This window comes from Anopheles ziemanni, chromosome 3 (genome assembly GCF_943734765.1).
Source record: "Anopheles ziemanni chromosome 3, idAnoZiCoDA_A2_x.2, whole genome shotgun sequence".
Lineage (NCBI taxonomy): Eukaryota > Metazoa > Arthropoda > Insecta > Diptera > Culicidae > Anopheles > Anopheles ziemanni.
Window position 1 is genome coordinate 15,289,252 of NC_080706.1, and position 18,329 is coordinate 15,307,580.

Genomic DNA, 18,329 nt, shown 5'->3' on the forward strand with positions numbered 1-18,329 from the left:
GTTGCTTTCTTTAGCCGAGCTTCGCAAACAACAGGCACAAAAGCTTCTATTGGTTTTTCCTACCGTCAATCAATTGTAAAGCAAAATGGGAACTGTTTTTATTTATTTCTTTTCTTATTCAAACAGACACTCCCAGCGAACCCCATCGGAACCGATCATCAACGAAATCGTAATGTCTCGCAAGATCTTAAACTAATGAAAGTGAAACCGTACCATCTTTCATGCTTTTTTTTCCTAATTTTGTTTGTTAGCGCTTCACAGTTGTAGTATTTTTCTTCAAATCACCAGACATTAATTAAGAGCTATAAAAGTTCGGTCAATAGCATTGAAAGTTATATATATATAATTGCAGTCTCACCGGTTGTTTGTACTTTCGTACAGAAACTTTTTTGAATGGATTAAGTTCGTACAGAAACTTTTTTGAATGGATAGTCTGTATAGTTGCGTAAGTTATTAAATTTAGAAAAAAATAATGATAAAAAGGTTCGCAGTGATTTCTTCGGATAATTTCAGATACGTTTAAGCAGTTCATTTACGATACCAAGCTTTTTATTACGTCACGCCAAGTTGAAATATTCTAAAACTATTGGGATCTTTAAAATTGATGTTGATATTTGTTACTTGCTTTTCGCGCATTACGATACTTTACACTTAATAGACCCTTTACGTATCGCTCTTCCAAAGCTTTATAGTTTTATCATTCTCGAGCGCGGCGGAGGCAATAATATTCTCCGTCGGGTGGCACGCAGTACACAGCACCGTGTCGGTATGGCCCTGGAGCGTCTGCACAATCTCCTTGCTCTGCAGGTTCCAGATGTACACCATATTGTCCTCACTTCCCGACACGATCCACTTGCCGCCGGTGACGGAAAAGTTGGCGAAAATGCAGTACTTCTCGTTCCGATGCCCGGTGTACGTCTTCAGACACTTGCCCTTCGAGTAGTCCCAAAGCTTGAGCGTGTTGTCGAGCGTGGCTGCCAGGATATACTTCCCGTTGGGCGAGAACTTTACGAACGAAACCGGTGGATTGTCGTCGTCGATCAGCGTCTTCAGACACTGGCCGCTGGCCGTGTCCCAAATTCGGCAAAGCCCATCATAGCTGGACGAAACGATCAGCGAACCATCGCGATTGAAATGAACCGCCGAAACCGGATCGGAATGGGCCGGTAGCGTTTTCAAGCACTTGCCCGTCCGGACGTCCCAGATGCGTACCGATTCGTCAAAGCTCCCGGATACGATCAAATTACTCTGCGGATTGAAGTTACAGCAGAACACGTAGTTGGTGTGCCCTTTGAGCGTCTTGAGACATTTGCCCGAGCTGAGCTCCCAAATTTTCAGCGTCTTATCATCACTAGCCGTCACTAGCAATCTGCTATCGCTCGACCAAGCAACATCACTGATCCCGAGCTTGTGGCCGGAGATCGTTTTCTCAAACTTGCCATCGTACGCACCCCAGATTTTGATCAGTTTATCGGCAGCTGTGGAGATATGGAAACACTTGATTTCAAAACGAACAACACCGGAACAATTCGATTCTACTTACACGAGCTTGCCAGCCATTCCCCGTTAGGGCTGAACTTAACTGCCGACACCGCCTTCGTGTGGCCGGCGAGAGTAAATTTTAGCGTATAGTTTGGTTTCTTTTGAAAGAACATAAGAAAACATTTCATTTATAAATCAAATTCAGCTGACCTTACACGGCATCATCATATTCTTACCACTGATAGCGACTGCCGGTTTTGGCTGGAAGGTGTATGCTGGCTTTGTGAAGGCGGAGGGGCATTTTGTATTGGAGTTGGTATGTGGATCGGGTGGCCACCGTGGCCCACGGGCCCACCGAGAGGAACCATGCCTGAGTACAGTCTCGAGCCTGGAAAGACCAACGAGGGTCGACTGTTTACGCTATTTTCGGTCACACAGCTTCTAACCCCCCGGGGAGAAGTTCAACCAGACGATGGTTGTCGATGAAGCGTCGGACTAGTCAAACTGCACGGGCTATTGGTAAAAATGCACTATCACTATGTGTGCACTCTTCGATTGCAATTTTTTCGATACTTTTTGGAAGTTTCTACGATAGCACACCAAAACTACACTATCCAAACATTTATTCACAAACAAAAGTCGCGTCTTTTTGTGAAGTAGTGTTGGCAAAATCAGGATTCGGAAGACCCGAAGATTCAATCTCTTGGCGGGTTCTAAAGGATTGGATCCGATTTGACGGATTCCGACCAGATTTGATCCGTTGGGGTATGAATCAAATGATTCTGATTTCATTTGATTCAGACTATATCCTAATTTATTTGGATTTGATGTGACTTGATGCAGGCACGCGGTGAATTGTTCGAAATCGGAGATCTGAATCTCAAACCGTATTTAAATCGAAAGATTCGATTCCATGCAGGGATTGGTTTTCCCACCACTAACGTTGATTTGTTTTTAGTACTAACGTTCATAGAACAAGATGTCAAAGCGTGTTCTAAAACATGACGATTGATGTTTATTTACAAAATATCAAATAAAAAATGCAATCACTTGTATAAAAAGTTAAAAACCAATTGTGTAACTTATTAATTTCTTGCTAAGACAAATTATACGCTTCCTTGGGCTTTGTAATTCCTTTTTTATTTACATAGCGCTTGTAACAATTGCTGCAATCTACGGTGTTGACCAGAACAGGATGATGGAAATTCGCCAGTTGTGAAGGATGGTTTTGTTTCACAGGCCTAGGCGGCTTTCAATTAAATTGTTCGTATTTGAACGAATTCCTCACTGCACCCACTGCCGCTCCGATTTTACGCTTTACTTCTGTTCGAACGTGTAGTGTTTCTTTCCTTCGTTCGGGTATTGTTTGGCGAGCACCGGTCGGAACATCTTGTAGTTTTCGAGCCAGTAGTACAGCACAAAGCAGCCAGTCATAACGCCCAAAAACGCCATCCAGTAGGTTTTCACCGGGTAGCGTGTCGGCTCTGCCGTACCATATCGATCCTCGGACCAGAAATCGGTTTCTGCATGAAGCTGAAAGAAAAACATACGTTCGAATTATCAAAAGTGACACAATTGGAAAATTAATCTGAAACTTACTGTATCGTGTAGATTTCTCTTCAGTTCCGGAAAATCGTATGGATAGTAGGGATCGCGAGCTTCCACTGGTACATCCGGAAGTTTAGGATAATCACCATAGCCGAGGCCATCGTCTGGATACGGCTGATACTCCGCTGGTACTAGTCCATACTTTTTAGCAGCTGCTTCGCGATCCTTTTCAGATTCCGGGAACTTGCCGGGCTTGAAGTCTTTATTCCAGCCATCTGCAATGTTGATAATAGGCAAACATTTAACTACAATTAATCCTTTGCTACCAAACCACCGAAACCGAAGAGAACGTAAACAAAACGGTGGAGTTCTGCTGCGCCACCAATGACAGCTTCTTCGTCGTCTGGTTCTTCCAGAAAGTTACGTAAAAACCGTGCAGCAAAAACACCGCAATGAACAGCGAAACACGGCAGTTTTCGGCATATTTGGATCGGCACTTCTTAACACTTACGGTTTCGGACGCTCATATACAGGAGCGCCGGGTTTCGATTTGTAATTTGAGCAGCAAATTTGATTCCCTTGATCAATGCTGCCATCTTCGAGGGAGCACTTGGTTGTCTTTTCCGCAGGCAAAGAAAACCTCGAAAACTTCAGGTAAAACCATGTGAAGTGATTTGACTTTTAACCGCACGACCAAGGTAGTTAAGGTAAAGTAAATTGCTCTTCACCAACGGTTTTGAAGCTTCGTTCTACTAGCCTTGGGCTACACGAAGCGCAAACTCGAACTGTCACGAAGTTCGTGACATACGTTTACCCGACGCGGGACGACGAGGACGTGTTGTGTGGCCGTGCGGAGTCCTTGCGCATCCTGTCGGTGGAAAAGCTGTTTCAGCTAAATTGAAGTGTGTATCGAAATGAGCAGTGCGACTTAACGTTGTGTATCCCAATAACATTCATAAGGATGCGTAAAACTCTTGCTTGTGCCTAAATGTGTGCATGTGGCGTACATGCAAAATTAAAGTGTTTGTCCTGAATTAACCCGGTGGAGTGTGTGGTAAAAGATAAATCAACAAAGAAAACAAACCAGTGACGCTTGGTTTGTGACTAACGCTTTCTTCCATTGCATCGAGCAACTGGACGAAAAAAATTGCGTTTTTCGTTGCAATCAGCCGTCTCGTCCTCATCGCTGTTGACGAACGGCGGTCTTTGGCCGAACGTGCCAAGTGATATTTAGCATCGAAGTGAAAAGCAAATTCCCGCACCAACATGATTTCGAACTACACGGAACTCTTTCTCATCTGTGCCATCATCCTGATGCCAATTTTCTACGAAACTTCGAGCCGCTTTCGGTACTACTTCAAATTTGTCGTCTACTATGGTGTGGTAATACTGAACTCCTTCATACTGATTCCCGTCTTCTGCCTGAGGCCGTGTAATGTACGGAACCTGGTGTAAGTACACGCGCAAACGAATCACTACTTTTAGGTTCTGGCAGGATTTCCTTTTTTTGTTGCGTTCGGGGACACAACAGTCGCCTTTCCCACAGCACCTGGTGAATAAATGTCAAGTTTGTCTCCCCGAGATTTTCACCCTCCCCCTCATTTAATGTTTTCCACGCTTTCCTCGCTCTCGCATGAAGGGGGCTCGACGGATCGTCAATAATATGACGCAGCACACCACCTACTAAGCAGGACAGTGAGTGAAGTGGCCGTCTGTGGAGTTACAATAATCGATATTCTGCTGGAGCGAAACAAGTGCTCATAATAAAAGTTTCTCGGGGTTTCTACATTGCCCAAGCAAGCAAGGAAACGCTCTCGACACATTACCTGTCCATGTAAAAAGTAGGCTTGGACGCAATACGCAAACACATTTTCCTAGCGTTCCCCAATCAGCTGTGGGTAACAATGTTCTTCCACACGTCGGCACATTAGAAAATTCTCATTTGAAGTAGGCAATGGACTATTTTTCCTTTCAAGAAACATTATCGATTAAACTTTCTGGTGTAGGAAAAGGCTTTCCCTCCATGGCATGCATCATCGAACGTCTTGAGACTGTCCTTACTAGCCTTGAGATATTTTTATAGTTCTGGCTAGCTTCTAGCTTTGGCATTTACTTTCTTTTTGTTTTAGTTTTGAAAGGTTGATTTTTATATCAGGAATAAGAACCTTGATCTTTATTCAAACACAAAATCAATAGTTGCAATGCTTACATAGTACCTTTTCTAGAAAACACTCGGCTAAAGACATTAATTTGTTGTGGCTGTTAACATCCAGGGTGTGTGTTTTCATGAACATTCTACCAAATGATAGAAAACAGGCTCAATTAGGTTAACATGTTTTAATTCCTGCTCTGGTTTGAGAGTACAAGACCATACACCGAGTGTTTGTCGAGACTTACCACAAATGTTTACACTAATGCCGGCGAGTTGGAGTTTATATATCGCGGAAAGGGAAGAACAAACCGTCGGTTTCTTGCGTGTTGCTACGGTTTACGGACGTACGCAGTCATCCGGCATTGAATGGAATGCGGTGCGGTAAAGAAGGCTATGCGTTTCAACGGTCACAAAAACCTTGTTCTCCCTAAAGTCTCTATGCATTTCCGAATAGCCTTGCAGTTTTGTTCAATGTCATATAGAATCCGGCCAATCGTACATTGCTGACCATTACCGTTCGATGGCCTTCGAACGGAAGTTTTAGATCAAACAAACGGAAATAGAGAGAAGGTACAGATCACGTTGCGGTGTCGGTGATATAATGTACCTGTTCGTTTATCTCCGTGCTCGCGGCCTGCTGCGACCAACATCTTATCATCATCTGCAAACGGGGACCGCACGGGAACGCAATGAATCAGCTTATTGGTACATCCGGGGGAGAACTGGCAGAAGAAGCTATCGGTAGACGGTAAAAAAAGAAGGCACTTGGGGAAATGATAAACGTATGCTCGACTCCCCATGGAGTGTTTATAGTGTGCCCTCCTTGCACATTGTATCGATGCGTCGCGATATTACAATCTTATGGGTACTCCATGGTCACCGCTTGCCTAGCAGACCATCGGGTTTAGTTATCAAAACGGTTCTCCCCCGTATTGGTTCAAGATAGGACGGTGGTGGTTTTCTAAGGAAAAAAAAAGAAAATGAACGAGATGCTATGCGGTGAGATGCGTGGAATTTTATTAAGAATTAAATAACGTGTATTTTATCTTTTTCTTATAAAAACTGATATTTTGAAAATATGACACTTTTTTAGCAAATGAAATTAATCTCACATTCCCATCAATGCGCGTAAAACGTACAATTGGGGATAAAAAACCCACGACGTAAGCATTTCATTCATTCAGTCAGTCTGTTTGTCTGCGCACACCAGATCACGTTGCCGAGAGCATTGCCTACTGAATCATGTGCAATTTCACTCCCAAACCACCGACGACCTCCGTCCCGGAGCGATGCTTCCGTTCGGACGCGGGACGTGTGCTCCTTGCTTTCGTTCTGATACCAAATGTTTTTTTTTATACTCCCAGCCAAAGCGCGCCCCTCGCGAAGCCGCACACGCGGTGAGGATCGTTACGCATCACGATCGCGCGCGCTCTTTTGCTCCCCAATGACAGCGTGGCGCGTTTGCTACTCGCGGACTCGCGGGAAAAAAGGCGCGATCTTCAACCGTACGGGAACACCGTTTGTGTTGGGGGGGTGTGTTTACTCAATTCAGTTCAATTAGGCCTCAAGTACCGCGGTGCACCGATCTTGCCGTTTGCTGATAACGAACGTCTCCCGCCGCCATGATGATGGGCGTCGTGTTGGAGCGAAGAAAGGAGGAAACCCTTGTCGGTGGAATTCACGAAGACTGACGAAGCTGTCGTTGAGATCATACTTTAATCCTTCCCCATAGGGCCCACCATAAAACCTCTCAACAATCTTACATGCAATTGGAAACGTGTCGTTCTCTCGGCTTAAAGGGAAACGTTTGCGGCGGACGTTAAAATAAAACATATGGGAATTGTGTTTAATTTTGCTGGTGAATCTGACAAACTAACTTGCACTGTGCCCCGTCCGTCTAGGTCATAGACTGACTATGTGTCCACAAACACAGAGAGTATTTTATTTTTTGTTGAGAAAATCATGCCGTAGCCAACCCATATGGGTTGGCATCATCATAATAAAACCTTCGCTCTGCCAAGGTTAATGTGGAGAAATTATGTACCATGGCAAAAAAGGTATAAACACGCTTGAAAAAATGCACACACTGCACAACGCAGGTCATAATGCTGTAATTGTATGTCAAGGCCATGTTTTGGTATAAACTCAGTAAGTTTATGTCCTAATTCGTCTAATTAGTAGAAAGCAATTTGTTTCGAAGCAAGCAGCTTACTCAATTCTCTTTGAGATACACGTGAAGTATTTCCCCAAATACACTTATTAGATAAAATAGAATTACTTGTAATACATCTACCAAAAATATCACTTCTCCCACTTAGAAACCAAATGCACTGCAACACAATTCTATTTCCACAATCAGCAACATCGGACTGCGATAAAATGCATTTGCGTCAGATGGCATTCCTTGGCCTCAGCGGGGGGACAACCACCGCCTAAATCTGGAATCTGCACGCGACGCATTATCGATGGCTTATCGTGTCTTAAAATGCAATCTCCAAAACCAAACCCCCAATGCACTTTAATCTGTCTGCGGCCAAACTGGAGGGCCGCTTTCTAGACCGCAACGCCAATGGATCGCATTGGAATCCATTCCATCTGAAAGTATTGGCGTCAGAGCACCCCGTCAAAGACGGAGCAGAATAAAATAATCCCACCAATCGAACCGACGAAGAAGAAACAACGTGATAAGGATGTTTGGGATAACGGAGATATCGTAATCGGTTGCGGTCGACGGTACTGAAAAATGGAACCGTTGTTGTTGTGCGCCCTACTGTCCACCCCCTCCCTGCGGACGTATTCGCTCGGCCACGGACTCTGGACCTTAGAACTACTCGTCATCTCGACCAGAAGGAGGTTTGGTATTTTTATGATCCCCGCAATTGAATGAGTTTTCCCTGCATGAAAATTGTCAAAATAAACTGACCAAAGGTTAAGCAGTAAAATTGACGTAGCGACCGCGTTGCGAAATTCCGTCCGCAAAACCGATAGTGCTAAAGGCATCCGTTTGAACTGCTTAACTCTATCTCTAATCCACGCACGTTTCTAAACTGGAGACGTAGGAACCGCTTTGATTTAGGCCAAAGTATTTGTGTGTAAAAAAAAAAGACGTATGACACGCTACCCTCGTGGCTTATCAGCGAGATTTGTTTGACCGGAAACCCCCCTGAAAATGGGACTCATCGCCAGCGAGCGTCTAGCTACGGCGGACATCATACAGACGCTTCTCGAAGCATTCCATACGACCCTCACCATGGGGTTCATTGAGACCTTGTTTCCTTTGGCTTCGAATAATCTCATGCGAAAGCTTACCGAAACGATGCTATTACGGTATCCACATTTGGATACGCAGCCTAATGGCTGATGTGTATTAAATCGCGAATACCTTTGCGGAATCCACTCCTCCCGCTTCTGACCGGAGCACGTTTGTCGGAACACGCCGGTAGTAAAGTGGTAATAAAAATGGTCCAAAATTAAATCCACATTAATGATGCATTATCACTTGTTTGGTAACGCACTACGAGGCGCACGGAAAAAGAAACGTTACCGATAACGATGTGAAACACGATAAAGACGGTGAGATAATAAGTTAAGATTGGTTATCGAAAGATTAACTAAGCGCATTTTTTTTTAAAGCACAATAATACGTTTTGGCAAAGTACAACCACATCGAGACCTTGGTTCTGACAATTAGCGTTAATTGAACGATTAGAATTATCGCACCGTGACACGAAAAATACGCATGGGGAACAACCGTGCGGGTCCTCGCATCACTTGTATGACCCGCTTTCAAACACCTACTCTGATCAACCGTCTCTGATCGTGTACGCGACTACCACCGTAATTTGCCGGTCCTGGGTCAAGGTAGGCTTCCGACTAGTAGCCGGTTTACTGAGATTTTTAATTATCTGCCGATGTTCTAGAGGTCCGTTTTTTTCGATCGGAGGTACATTTTAGTGTCTCAATACATGATCAAAGCAGGCTGATCATACTTTACGCAGTTTCGACAGTGCGTAGTAGGCGCTACGGAGTCAAATTTATTCCAATCTGCTGCAGCACTGCACCCCCAATGCCATTGGCGATGCTGGCAGGATTATAAACATGTAAACACACGTGCTTGGCCAAGATAACCCTGGCCTGGCCGGTATACGCTGTCAACAAGTTGTCAGTGCGTGCACTTGGACCGCAGCTCGCCATGTAGAGGGGTTTTGTTTAACCGATTGGCCATTGACCGCTTCCCTTATTAGGGAAACGATTGACGTTCTGAGCTGTTCGAGAACTTGCTACTGATAGATTTAAAAACGGACACTTTAATTATTTTTTCGTGTTTAAACTTTAAATGAAACACCATCGACGTAAACTGATTGATCGTCTACTTTGAGCTGTTTAAATAAATGGTTTAGTATTAAACGTTGCGATTTACTTATTTTCGTTCTCCCTCTCTCTCTCTAGGCTAGCTAGCAAATTCTGCCGAGTCGTGTCACCGATCATCAGCATGAAATGGGAAGTCCGTGGTGCGGAACATATGGGCGCCGACAGGGCGATGGTGATGGTGGCGAACCATCAAAGTTCATTGGACATATTGGGTAAGTGCGACGAGAACCGCCGAACCACATGTTAGACCCACATGTATTGACTTTTTCCCGCCTTGACCCGTTGTAGGAATGTTTGATTTCTGGCACCTGATGGACAAATGTACGGTGATCGCAAAGCGGGAGCTTTTCTTCGCCTGGCCGTTCGGGCTGGCCGCCTGGCTGTCCGGGCTGATCTTCATCGATCGCCGGCACACCCAGCGCGCCCAAACTTCCATGAACGAGTCGACCGATATGCTCATCCAGAAGCGCACCAAACTGTGGGTCTTTCCGGAAGGGACGCGTCGCACCACGAACGAAATACATCCCTTCAAGAAGGGTGCCTTCCACGTGGCGGTCCGGGCGCAGTTACCGATCCTGCCGGTCGTTTATAGCTCGTACCACACGTTCCTGGACGATCGGAGCAAAGTGATGAACCCGGGGCACGTGATCGTGACTGCGCTACCGGCGATCGAAACGAAAGGACTCACGAGCGATGACATACCGGAGCTGATCGAACGAACGCGCAACGCCATGATCGACACGTTCAAAGCTACTACAAAGGAGGTTGAGAATCGATTCAACTTGAGCGGTCACGCAAGTCCACCGCGGCTTACGGACACCGTGCCATCGATGGTAACTCAAAAGAAGTCCAACAGAGGGTCGGAAACCACCGTCCCCCGGCAGGAATCGGCAAATCTCATCGAACCGGGTGCGCGAAAGATCGGTTCACTGCTCGGTGGAGACGAGTCGCCCATCAAGGAACCGACCGCGTACCGACGGAAGGATGTCCAACGAGACTAGTGAGCGCTCCCGTGGACGCTCGCTTCTTCGTGCCATTAAAATAAGCCTGGCTAATTGGCATGGCCGGATTTTAAAAAGGAAGTGATTTAGCGCATGTGTCAATTTCCGTTATTTTATATTTTAATTATGATTTCTATTCAAGGAGTGACGCCAGCCGTCGCGCTTTTTACGGGGTGAAATGAGATTGAACAAAAAAACAAAAGATAGCTAAACACAAAGCATTTTCCAAAGGGTTTCATTTTTAATTTGTTTTCTATTGAAAATTCGTTTAGGCTTTAATGTGAAAGGAGTTCGCACACTACACACGCGCGCGTGTGTTAAAGATGTGCTCATTTGTAACATACTTTATTGAGTTTATCATTTTGAAAGCGATCAAAACGGAACGGCAGCCAAAGGTGCTATGTTAGATGTCGATAGGATAGTACGTTCACGGAAAGTGGTTAATACCTACAATTGATCTCGGTGGAAGAATGATCGTCGCCGTTGGCCTAAGAAAATGGCGAAAGGCAGCACGTTTCGCAGTAAGACTCACTAGAGCACGTGTTGAAAAACGTACCCTCTCTTTTCCGTATCCATTCCGGTTAGGTATTTCGATCTGTGAGATGAAAAAAATGGTTGAACGAGCAAAACTGAAAAGAAGGAAACCAGCAATCTAACACAACAATGTTTATATAAATGTTCCATCAGTGCTGTACACAACGACGCTTCACATTACGTCACGTCAGTATAATGTACTTGTAACCCGTACGCTTATGAATTAATATGAGCAGGTTTTCCTAAACTCTATTGTTTTTCTCTTCTTACAATCACTCCACAGTCCCGTCCACACACTACTGCTAGGGATAAAAAAAAAACACATGTATAAAAGAAGTTAACGGTGAACAGTATGATTTGTGTTAATAATATTCATTCCACCATTTTATTATTTTTTGTTTTTTTTTTCTGTTTTGTACATTATGTTGATACGCAATCGTAACGGCCTGGGATATATATATATATCGATAATAAACAACAATGCATAAAAATTTATCTAATCATCACGTCGTCCTTCGTCGTCAAAATCGAAAGAACGATTTCAGTTGGTTCGTTATCGAGATCGATCTTTAATCCAGATTCTGAAATTGGCGTGTCGTCAGAGACTAGTTCATTCTTGTTCAACAGTGTTAATAGTTCATAAGAAGATTAAGTAAGTCATTTGCAAATAAAGAAAGTGTTCGTTCAAAAAAGAGACATTTGATAAAAAAAGAAAAAAATAAAGAAATGGCTAGAAACAATCGACCTCATTTAGACGGTCTCTTGCTAGAACCGAGCGGGGGGAATGTATCAATCATCCATATGCCTTTGCCACGACCCGCACTCACCGGTTTAGAAGTAGTCGCGCAGGGATTAGCGTTCATCAGACGCCTAGTCCCTCGACCGCAACTACTTGCTACCGGTCGATCAGCAGAAGCCAGATCAGAACCTTTCGTTGTCTCCCACGGGTTACTTTTCGGAACGTCGCTGACACTTGCGCTTGCACTCACACACGTAATACGACTCATATTGTGGTCAAATGCATCGCTGACCGGCGTAGCAAATGAAAGGTTGTTCATTGCTATGGACAGGGTAGCATCAGCGTGCTCGGTGTCGGCATTCTCTGGCAGATGCTTTCCAGGCTCCATCGGTATGCGCAGATCCGTGCAGCAACTATCGGAGATAACGAACGCCCAGCGGATGCATTGGGAAAGGGCACAATATTTCCCATCTCCAATTCCCTCGTGGAAATCGCAGCTGATTTTGGGTGTATAATCATACACATCCTTCATGATTAAAATCTGTAACGCGTGCATCGTAGGAATGGGTCGATTTGCTTCATTCAGCATTTTTACAGACTGCTTCTTCAGGAGGTAGAACAACTCCTTCAACGAACAGACGAGCACTTCCGGGTTTTCAGGATCGTCATCCACAATTTTCGATAGCATTTGTTCTACCTTCGCCAGGTCATCCGAATTGGTGAACACTAGCGGCATTTCTCCTGCATTTTTGCCCATAAATTCTCGGAACTTGTTTGCAATCGTCTCGTAATTCTGCTCGCCGAGGGCATTCGGCGGAATCGGAAGCTTGTGGTGCATTTCTGAGTGTGCTTGCGCCGCATACGCATACCCTAGCGGGAGACTGCCAGGGTTGATGAGCGTATGGAACCTATCCATAACACCCTCTTTCAAACAGTAGCGGATGGCAGCTAACTCGGCGGGAACAAACGTTCCCTCAGACACCTCACAAAAGTATCCCATGGAAACGAAAACCAGTTCCAGCGTGTCCAGCGCTGTAAGATACAAAAATACGAGTGTTAAAATCAATGCCAAACTACGCATTCTCATTACACTAGCCGTGCTTACAGTTGTTCTTAGCGGCGTTTTCAACCATTGAGGCCATGCTATCGCGGATAAGTTTGCCTTTCTCCTCAAGGAAGTGTTTTTCTTGTGCCACCGTTGAATAAGGTGTGCCAACGCCGGTTAACTTGTCCTCACATGCTCGAGCCTGCAATTTCGCAACCTTTGCTTGTTCCACGTAAGGTGCACGCTGCTTGGTATCCATTTTCTACGATAAGAAACAATTTCACAACTATCAGGCCGAACACATTAGTCGCAGTAGATCAAAACTTACCTCCCATTGTTTGCCAGCATAGTCTTTAACTTCTTCCATTCCGCGAAATTTTCGACCTTTCGCTTCTTCTCGATTTCTAATTTCGAGCATGAACATGAGGAACGGATTTGGTGGATTTTTTTTAGGCATTTCTAATAATTTTGTTGCTACTTGCTGCAGAAACTAAGGGAGATTTTGTTGAAATGTGTATCGCACTGATTAGCGCTGTCAGCATCGGGATTCGGAAGACCCGAAGATTCGATCTCTTAGCAGATTCGAAAGGATTGATTCCAACTGGACGGACTCAGATTCAGATTTGATTCGCTTGGGATTTGAACCAGATTTAATTTGTTTGGTGCTCAACTTGATTCGATTCTCAGCTCCGACATTTTTACCATATTTGTCTTTAAAATAAGACTCTCCATTGACAATCTTCTTTGGACAGTGATGCTCTATTCCCAGACCAGCAATGATTGGTTCACGTCTCGCGACTCCCAATTCGTTTGATTGGGACTCAATTTTCCCACCACTAGGATTGATCTATTCATACTTCAATTAATTTCCCTAACCGCGTGACTACATTAAGCTGGCCGTAAACGTTGCGAACTTGTTCGTGCGAACAATTTGACAACCAGGCATTGGCTATGTTAAGGAAAGGAAGGGAAGATATCCTCTTATATCTTCCTTTCCTTTCCTTAACATAGGCAATGCCTGGTTGTCAAATTGTTCGCGCGAACAAGTTCGCAACGTTTACGGCCAGCTTTAGGCGTACCATACCAAAAAACTGGTGCGGCCCAGGTGGTAAAAACCGTTTTTTTTCTCTTTCTAGCGCACCATCGGCTCTGGTACGCTGTCACTCGACCGTACCAAGTTTTTGGTATGGTACGCCTAATGTGGTCACGCGGTAAAAACTAGATACGATGCATACATTTTAACTTCAACATAATTGTTGGCCTGTTAAAGCCCTTTCATTTGAGGGGTCTATTGCTAAAATAGGCTAAACCATCAAAAAGTTATTAACAAACAGCCAATAATTCAAATTGCGAATGGGGTTTTGAAGCTCAAACTGGTTTCAAACTGACGAGTGTTTGCTTTCCGCTGCTCTTTAAGAGTTAGAAACAATCGCCAGTGCATCTCATTCTTGCAAGAGAATTCGACGAGTGCAGAAGTCGGAGAAGACGAGCAAAACCGTTCCCGTCATAATAAATTCAATTCGTTCCAAGTGTTTGCCAAGCAAGTCGCCAGGAAATATCAGAAACTTTAATAAGCGGAAAACCCGGAACAAGTTAGAAAAAGTGTGTGAGAAAAGTTGAAACGTGGTCGCCTTTAGATACCCCGCGGTATAACAAACGGTGTGGAAAAAACACGGAAGTACGACAAGCGAAGAGAAAGTTCAATCTGGCATATTTTTCTCCATCGCGCCGGGTTGGCTATAATATCGTAAAGCGTAGTAGTAAAACGGGTCCAGGAGTACGGAATATCGATTTTTTCCGTTTGTGCGCGGTGTGGGAGGCAACAATACCATTTGAATACGTGACATCGACCACGACGCGCGTTTCGTAGGGTAAAAAAAACTCCCTTTTCCGTCGTCCTTCGTGTTACCCTGCGTTTGAAACGAGTTTGTTTTCCTTTTTCAACGTTTCGTGCGAGGAAATTTTCGCAGTGAGACAGTGGTGGACGGAACGAACAGAGAAGGCGAAACGACTGAGTGCAGTTTGACGAAACCAACGGCGCTTTTCCTCGTCGCGTGTAAATCGGATTTGGTGTTGAGGAAGAAGTTAAAAATAAAACTGCCGCAAACATGGCTTTCATGATGCCGGTGATGAAAAACGAGTTCGATATCTACAAAGGCCGGCAGCGGCGGATATCGGAGTGCTCGAACCAGAGCAACTGCCGGTCGCGCAAGGTGTCGGAAAGCTCGCGCTCCGATGGGCCCAGCAGCCTGTCCACTTCTCCCGGAACCGATGGAGGGTTCATGGCAGGTTCGCCGGCCCATCGCAGCCACCCAATGTACATGTCCCATCTGGCGTCCCGGTCGCAGTTCTCCCGCAATTCGTCGCGCACTTCCCAGAGTTCGCTGATCGCGTCCAGCCCTTCGAAGGCAAGCGCGGGCAGCAGTCCACCGAAGGCGACCAACGGGACGTCGGTGCCGGCGGCGGCGACCGTCGGTAGCCAAAACAGCCTGAACAAGTTCCACACGCGGCTCGTCGACAAGCTCCGGAAGTCGCTTCGCAAGAGCAAATCCTCCGATGGGCGATCATGAGCAGGGAGCGGTGGAGGTGGCCCCGAAGACGAGCAAGAAGTAGGAGATACAACACATCCTCCGGATGTGGACGATGACAACGACGACGATGACGCACCGGTGGCTAGGCGAAAGGAAGCGCGTAGAAGCCGGGCGACGAACCGCCGGCCAGACGCAGCAGTGCTGGGAGTTTGTTCGGACAGTGTTCTTCACTGTGTGCACCACCGGAAACCTCCCATACCTCTGTACAGCAACACCACTCCCACGGCCACCACAACGACGACGACAACGAAGATGACAACGATGACGGCAGTGGGACAAAGGAAGGTCCGATCCAGGCGGGGTACATTCAGCGCTCCAAGGTAACTTGCCGCTCCCCGTGCAGCGGGTGCACCGCCACTATCCTGTGCACCCTTTTTGCTTCACGGCCCTCGTCGGGATCAACGGCTCCCAAAGACCCAAACTCAAGACAACACCGAAAGCGACGGGTCGACCATAGCGAAGGCGGGTGGTTATAATGTAATCAATATTATCTCTAGTAGAACGGCCACTCGCAGCAGCTACACTGGCAGCGCCAACAGCAGAAGTAGCAGAAACAGCATCGTAAGCGTAAGACAAGATACCTTTAAGAATATATTGAAAACGGGTGCGCAGCATAAACAAAATATACACCATAATTTAATCAGTAACTACGTTCTCTACGGCTAGCTATCGTTATCAGCATCGATCATATACACAAAGTTTTGTTTTACGTCACACAATATTGCAAATTGTTCGCCTTCGCTTAGGAATGTCTATCATGCTAGGATCGTAAGGATCTTTTCGCAACTATCATACCGTTTCCCGGTAACCGTTCCCGTCTCTCTAACCTGTAAGCAGCAGCGGTATATTTTGTAGTAAACATTATTTTGGCTTTTTATGCTGGAAACGTTAGACGTTAGGTGTACAGTAGGAGGAGAGTCCTACATCTACCTAGCTATCTCTCCTGATGGATGAATCTGTCATTCACACCACGTACTACAGTGTAGTGGTTCCTATATGTTCCTTTACTTTTACCGTAACAATCTGATCCGGTTGCTATGTTGGAATTTTTTCCTTTCTCTATCGGTTTTTCTAACGGTCTCTAACTCAACCACCGAGGATGAGTCTTCGTTTCTTCCGACGAATCGTACGACAAACTATTTTGCTTTTGGATCCACTTTGTCAGTAAATTACATAAAAAGAAAGAGGTGGGAGTCGAGAGCTCAAAAAACGAAAAGGATGCATGAAAAGTATGTTCAATACCTTGATCCAAACCTGTGATACACGTTCGGAACTGTACAGATTTTGTTTGTTTATTACATCGATCACTGTCCAAGGACGCAAGCCGGGGACAGCTGGGCTTTCCCTTCAACGGCAATGGCAATCGGAAGTGCATCGTGCATTAGTAGTAGGCGGCTTTTTTTGCCAAGTAGTAGAACACACCGGCCAGGGAACGACGGCAAACGCTACTGTTCCCATTGGCAAATTGCAAAGACCACAAACAACGAAGTGAGAAAAGGTAGAACCAAGTTAGTGAAACTTCTAAAAAAAAAAAACACGAAACAGGACCGTTTTGGACGACGCACATTTGCGATCGGTTTCGGTATTCTTGAGCATTTTCTGCACACAAATTTCCCTCATGTTAAACTATTTACTCTCAACACTGGTCCTAACTATTTGTTTTCCTTGCTCTGGTCCATTTTGCAAATGTCCATAGCGACAAGGTGTTTTAGACACATTTAATTAGCTGTGATTTATCGAATGAAATGATATTGTTAAATGCTTTTAAGAAAATGGATAAACATATACACAACATGCACATTCGTACTATTTTAGTGCCCACTCCGCAGTTCAAGCGTGCTTTTGCGTGCTGTATAGTTTTACATTGGCATGCAAACGTGGCTTGGGAGACAGGCAGAGTTAAAAAGTAAATATATATTTTGATTGAATGAATTCGTCCGTGGAATTGAGCATTCTAAAATACGTAATAAGGTGCAGTATTGAGATGAGAAAAAAGAACTCTAAACAAGCTTTTTCGATCCAACACGCCACAAAACGCAACCACCACAAGCAACGTAACGTGCATTAGTGTAGAGCAGGAGCTTGGGCGAGAGAAACACAGTATAGTATATTTAAAAAAAACTTATGTATACTGTTACGCTTACAAAAAAAAACTAAACACTCATCGATACTATGCTACTTCTACCAAGGGGCCGCAACACTGGAAAAATATAGTTCACTATGAACGGTGTCACAGGAAAATGGATATCTAACGCAGCACGAGTGCTATAAAATAACCACTTAGTGTTACTAAGTGTTATGAAAATAGGGGTTCCCAGGCTTTTCCTACCATTCTTTGGACGGATGGTATCGATTTTAATTTGCACCGATTCAATTAAAAAATGGTCTTACATTGTGCACCATTTTATTTATTTTTAAATAAGACAACGGAGAAACTGTCAACTACTTAACTTGTGTGACTGGCGTTTCCGTTGGCAAGCTCTGACGTTCGCGTTGGCGTATTCCAAGTTTATGGCCGTAGTGGGGCCTTTGGGGGTGGGGTGGACTGGCGTTGTTGATGATTCAGTCAGTCGAGGGTGCAATTTTTCTACCGCTTGTTTCTCGCAAACACCGCGATCTCTGCATCAGACGGATTCAAAGCAGTACGCCGCAAATGTACGCCACAACCGGCTCAAACCGGAAAGTGAGTTTTCAAACTCGCTGCCGGCGGCGGATTCGTTTAGATGGGCACGGCGCTGTATGACGACGTCAACGACGACGATGTGTGTGCGATTATCATCGCTGACCATATTGTTGTGGAACGGCGTATCTGGTTTGTACTCGGTCCCGGTTAAAACTGGAACTAATGCGATGCCATAACACACCC

At 45.0% G+C, this 18,329-nt stretch overlaps 5 protein-coding genes across 6 annotated transcripts; 2 read left to right on the forward strand and 3 right to left on the reverse strand.

The window, feature by feature from the left end:
* Positions 1 to 529: 529 nt before the first annotated feature.
* On the reverse strand, positions 530 to 2,008 carry LOC131285171 (WD repeat-containing protein 5). Of its 2 annotated transcripts, none has more exons than XM_058314033.1 (3): positions 1,722 to 2,008; positions 1,544 to 1,640; positions 530 to 1,478 (listed from the first exon to the last, which is right to left on the reverse strand). In XM_058314033.1, exons 1-3 carry the CDS (start codon positions 1,848 to 1,850, stop codon positions 664 to 666), a joined length of 1,041 nt encoding a protein of 346 aa, XP_058170016.1. In that variant the 5' UTR covers positions 1,851 to 2,008; the 3' UTR covers positions 530 to 663. The 2 variants fall into 2 exon arrangements, with proteins under 2 accessions (XP_058170016.1, XP_058170015.1); XM_058314032.1 differs by having other exon boundaries at positions 1,719 to 2,008.
* A 677-nt stretch (positions 2,009 to 2,685) lies between these two features.
* LOC131287646 (NADH dehydrogenase [ubiquinone] 1 beta subcomplex subunit 8, mitochondrial) lies at positions 2,686 to 3,665 on the reverse strand. The gene is made up of 3 exons (XM_058316716.1): positions 3,542 to 3,665; positions 3,082 to 3,305; positions 2,686 to 3,015 (listed from the first exon to the last, which is right to left on the reverse strand). The coding sequence occupies exons 1-3, from the start codon at positions 3,624 to 3,626 to the stop codon at positions 2,800 to 2,802; spliced, it is 525 nt and encodes a 174-aa protein (XP_058172699.1). The 5' UTR covers positions 3,627 to 3,665; the 3' UTR covers positions 2,686 to 2,799.
* A 535-nt stretch (positions 3,666 to 4,200) lies between these two features.
* On the forward strand, positions 4,201 to 10,686 carry LOC131286778 (1-acyl-sn-glycerol-3-phosphate acyltransferase alpha-like). The gene is made up of 3 exons (XM_058315777.1): positions 4,201 to 4,481; positions 9,632 to 9,765; positions 9,842 to 10,686. The coding sequence occupies exons 1-3, from the start codon at positions 4,297 to 4,299 to the stop codon at positions 10,552 to 10,554; spliced, it is 1,032 nt and encodes a 343-aa protein (XP_058171760.1). The 5' UTR covers positions 4,201 to 4,296; the 3' UTR covers positions 10,555 to 10,686.
* Positions 10,687 to 11,834: 1,148 nt separating this feature from the next.
* LOC131284192 (protein maelstrom homolog) lies at positions 11,835 to 13,389 on the reverse strand. Its single transcript, XM_058313047.1, has 3 exons — positions 13,201 to 13,389; positions 12,933 to 13,134; positions 11,835 to 12,859 (listed from the first exon to the last, which is right to left on the reverse strand). Exons 1-3 carry the CDS (start codon positions 13,327 to 13,329, stop codon positions 11,835 to 11,837), a joined length of 1,356 nt encoding a protein of 451 aa, XP_058169030.1. The 5' UTR covers positions 13,330 to 13,389.
* A 1,113-nt stretch (positions 13,390 to 14,502) lies between these two features.
* LOC131286839 (uncharacterized) lies at positions 14,503 to 16,007 on the forward strand. The gene has a single exon (XM_058315843.1). It carries the CDS (start codon positions 14,981 to 14,983, stop codon positions 15,440 to 15,442), a length of 462 nt encoding a protein of 153 aa, XP_058171826.1. The 5' UTR covers positions 14,503 to 14,980; the 3' UTR covers positions 15,443 to 16,007.
* The last annotated feature ends 2,322 nt before the right edge of the window (positions 16,008 to 18,329 follow it).